The sequence below is a fragment of the Pteropus vampyrus genome, unplaced genomic scaffold (assembly GCF_000151845.1).
Source record: "Pteropus vampyrus isolate Shadow unplaced genomic scaffold, Pvam_2.0 Scaffold226, whole genome shotgun sequence".
Lineage (NCBI taxonomy): Eukaryota > Metazoa > Chordata > Mammalia > Chiroptera > Pteropodidae > Pteropus > Pteropus vampyrus.
This window is the reverse complement of record NW_011889007.1, coordinates 1,253,477-1,257,100: the sequence shown is the minus strand read 5'-3', so window position 1 is coordinate 1,257,100 and position 3,624 is coordinate 1,253,477. Positions and strand designations below refer to the sequence as shown.

Below are 3,624 nucleotides of genomic sequence, written 5' to 3'. Positions count from 1 at the left end.
ACCAGACGAAGACTCTCTTGAGGTTTTGTGTGGTATTCACAGTCTAACAGGCACGGATGAGAGGCACTTTTAAGTCTAATCTATATGTTTAACATCCTTTGCTCCATCACTGTAAGTCTAGACAGTGACAATAAATCGAGCCCAGACTTTGTAGCGTTTGCTGATTCCTGTGGCTGATTTTTAGTCACTGGTGTGACATCGCTGAACACAGAATCGGCAAGCGACGTCCTGCAGAACTGCACTAGAAAGTATTTCCACCACGAATTTACAGTTGAGGAAAATAACCTCGAGATCATAGATAATAGGAAAATGGAAATGATAAAATCCTCAAGCATAGGGTAGTTATGAGCCTCCAATCACTCACAGTCTGGCGCACAGTAAACGCTCAACACATAGCAGTCATTAAGTTTATAAACATTTTATTGTTTAGTGCCACGCACACTCCCCCACGGCCCAGTCACAGTGTCAAGCCAGCCTATGAGACGTCAGCTTGGCAAAAGCTGGGGTTTTGGTCTGCCTTGTTCACAGCTGTGTGTCCTGTCCCTAACACCTAAAACAGTGCCCGACACATAGCAGATGCTCAATAAAGCTCGCGCGGATGACTGAAGCTCACACGACACACAGTTCCGCAGACTCCCAACAGCTAGCCCCACAGATCCTGTGGGGGCCCGGGGTGAGTCTTTATTGTTCACATACTAACATAAATAAGGATTTGGGGGAGGTCGGTTTTGCTTGCCGATGTCTCTAGCCCTGCATTTTCACCGTACCTGGCATGTAGTAGATGCTCAATAAATATAAGTTGAACTGATTAATAAAAAGTCCGCTGTCTGAGCTCAGGCTCAGAATAAATACCAAGGGTTTGACTCGGGGTGGGAGTGAGAGTAGGACCCGGAGCGTCCTCGAGGCCGGGGTGAGCAGCCGGGAACCCTGCCCAGCCTAGTGAGGTAGAATAGCTGGGACCCATCATCAGGGGCCCCAACGAAGCAAGGCAGAATTCAGTCTCTCCCTAGGGAGTGGTACGCGGGACCCACCTCATGAGGACTGTGGGTAGAGAAGTCCGATGGGGACGTTGGTGGGTAGAAGTCCTGGGTAGAGGCACAGGACTGTGGCGCCTTGTGCAAGCTGCCAGGCAAACTGGGCCCCGGTGGTGGCATTCAGGTGGACACTCAGGCGCTGGCCAGCACTCAGGTGCAGCAGGCCAACCTGGGAACCAGCCACGGAATTGCGGGCTTCCGAGGACAGAGGCGGCAGGTCCAAGGTCAGGGCCAGAGCTGCGGTCCCTTCACCCCGCGGCTGCAGGTGGAGGGCAGTGGAGACCCAGCCAGAGTCAGCTCTGTTCACCACGCGATGCAGTTCCACGTACAAGAAGACGGAGTAGAGGCCGGCCTCGGCCACTACCAGCTCCCGGGTCTGCTCGTCGTAGCTCAGGCCAGGGGCCAGGTACACGCCCTTGAGGCCCTCGGCGCTGTACCAGTGCAGGAGCCCTTCTGTGAGCAGAGCTGCAGGAGGAAAAAGCGAGGGCACTGTAGGTGGGGACGCAGCCCTGGGGAGGGGTGTCGGGGCTCTGAGAGAAGGACAAGGGGTCTCCGAGGAGGGGGAAGATGTTCCCAGAGGGCGGCTGGGCTGGGGGAGGAAAGGAGGAAGGGGCACAGAGGGAGGGGATAGGTTGTCGCAGAGGGGGCACTCAGAGAGTGGGGGTGCAGGAAGATGAGAAAACCAACGCTAAAGGGGGCGAGGGAGAGGGACAGGGGACTCGGTAATGGAAGGAAGGGGTTTAGAGAGGGCCGTGAAGGGATTGGGGGGCGGATGAAGGAGGCACTCAGAGGGAGGGGTGGAGGAGAGAGACTGGGCCGGGTTCCTAGGAAAGGAGGAGAGAAGGGGTGGGGAGGAGCGTCTGGAAGTGGACGGGAGGAGGGAGGAAAAGCGAGAGGGAAAGAGGATCCAGACCTCCCGGAGCCCAGCGGGAGAGACCAGACCAGGCTGGGGTTTCGGGATCCAGCCCCAGCTGAGAGCGCGGGTTTTAGATGGGCAGGGGGCACGGAGTGGGGGGGGGGGGCGGTAACAATGGAGGAGGAGACGAAACCCAGAAGTCAGAAAGAGGGACAGATGAGGTTCAAAGAGGTGAGGGGACAGTTCTCAGAGAGGAGAGGGGGGAAGTGTTAGACTGAGTGACAAGGACGCCTCCCGCCCCTCCCTAGGGAGACCGGCAAGGCGCAGGACACTCACCATCTCGGGCCACCAGCTGAGCGAACACGCCCTCGCCCTGCGGAGGAAAGGCAGAAAGTGAATGGAGGGTCCCCTCCCCGTCCCGCAGCCCTGTGAAAAGTGGGGGCCCCAGCATCCGCGCAGGCCTTGAGCTGGCGCTCCCCTTACTCCCTGCTCCAAAGAACACACCGAAACACACGCACACCCGAAGTTGGGGTCTCAACCCGCACCAACCCGTGGGGTCTGCAAGGATTCAGAACGGAAAAGGCTCCACGGCTCCTTGAAACAGGGCGGTCTTGGGAAGGAAATGTGGACCCCCACCCCCCAGGAGTCTGGGAGAGAGCCGAGGTTCTCCGGGAGTTAAGAAAGTGGGGGTCCCTCAGTGGTTCGAAATTAAGAAGTGCCCCTCCGGATCCGCGATGGAGAAAAGGCCCCCCCTGAGGAGCGGGATGCAGATGAGGTCTCGCGGGGTACGAGATGAGAAGGGGTGCCCCCCGAAGTCCTGGATAAAGAAGGAGTGCCCTCAGGGGTCCGGGAGGGATAGACCGTCAGCCCGGGGTGCAGAAGGGGTCAGTCCTGAGTGCGGGATGGAGAAGGGGTCCCAGAGGCGGGCGGGCGTCTCCCCCGGGGCCCGAGTCGGGGCGCATCTCACCTGCAGGAAGGCGGGGAGGCGGGCGCGGGCGTTGGGCGGGAGCTCAGGGACCTCGGGGAGTCTCGAGCTGGGCGCGGGGCTGGGACCGGGCGAGGCGGAGCGGGCGGGCACCCACCAGGAGTGCAGGGCGCAGGCGGCGCAGGCTGCCGCGAGCAGCAGCAGCAGCGCGGCGGCGCTCAGCGCCCAGGTCCGCACGCGGCGGGCGGGGCGGGCGCGCTCCGGCGGCCGTGCGGCCTCGGGGTCCGGGACAGCGTCCGAGCTGGAGGACATGGCGGGCAGCGAGCAGTTGCGGCCGGCTCCGGGCTCCGCGCTTTATACCGAATCCGGAAGCCCCGCTTTCCGGGGCGGAGCTGGCCGGGACCCCGGCGTCCTGCCCCCGCCCCCTCCGGCTGAACTTTCCCCAACTTTCTCTTCTCTGGATCTCCGTCTGTCATCTTTCTGTCCCCCGTCCTCCAGTCTCTGTCCCACTGTTTCTCCTTTCTCTCCCCGCGTCCCTGGGTGCCTCTTTGTAATTCTGAATCTCTCCTTTCCTCTGTGCGTCTCGCAATCTGTGTCCCCAGGCTCTGCTGACTGCACTGGGTCGCAGGGGATGTTTCTTTCCCTCATTATTTCTGTCTCTCTCTGTCTCTGTCTCTGTCTCTGTGTCTCTCCCTGGCCGCCTCTGGCTTTCATTTTCGGACTCTATGTCTCTCTTTGTCTCTTTCCCCCTCCTTGGCACTCCCACCGAGGCTCCCCCCAGGGATCCCCTAAATCCAGCACTCATGCAA

The 3,624-nt window shown here is 60.1% G+C and overlaps 1 protein-coding gene across 1 annotated transcript; it reads right to left on the bottom strand.

Moving 5' to 3' along the window:
• Window positions 1–402: 402 nt before the first annotated feature.
• On the bottom strand, window positions 403–3,163 carry TNFSF9 (TNF superfamily member 9). The gene is made up of 3 exons (XM_011373632.2): window positions 2,858–3,163; window positions 2,227–2,263; window positions 403–1,499 (listed from the first exon to the last, which is right to left on the bottom strand). Exons 1-3 carry the CDS (start codon window positions 3,125–3,127, stop codon window positions 1,033–1,035), a joined length of 774 nt encoding a protein of 257 aa, XP_011371934.1. The 5' UTR covers window positions 3,128–3,163; the 3' UTR covers window positions 403–1,032.
• Between the last annotated feature and the right edge of the window lie 461 nt (window positions 3,164–3,624).

What these genes read in the sequence shown, in the direction of transcription:
- TNFSF9 (XM_011373632.2), bottom strand. Translation starts at nt 3,127, where the DNA reads ATGTCCTCCAGCTCGGACGCTGTCCCGGACCCCGAGGCCGCACGGCCG. An exon ending in GCCTCCCCGCCTTCCTGCAG is followed by an intron (nt 2,264 to 2,857) that starts GTGAGATGCGCC and finishes TTTCCTCCGCAG; the next exon opens with GGCGAGGGCGTGTTCGCTCA. An exon ending in TCAGCTGGTGGCCCGAGATG is followed by an intron (nt 1,500 to 2,226) that starts GTGAGTGTCCTG and finishes TTCCTCCTGCAG; the next exon opens with CTCTGCTCACAGAAGGGCTC.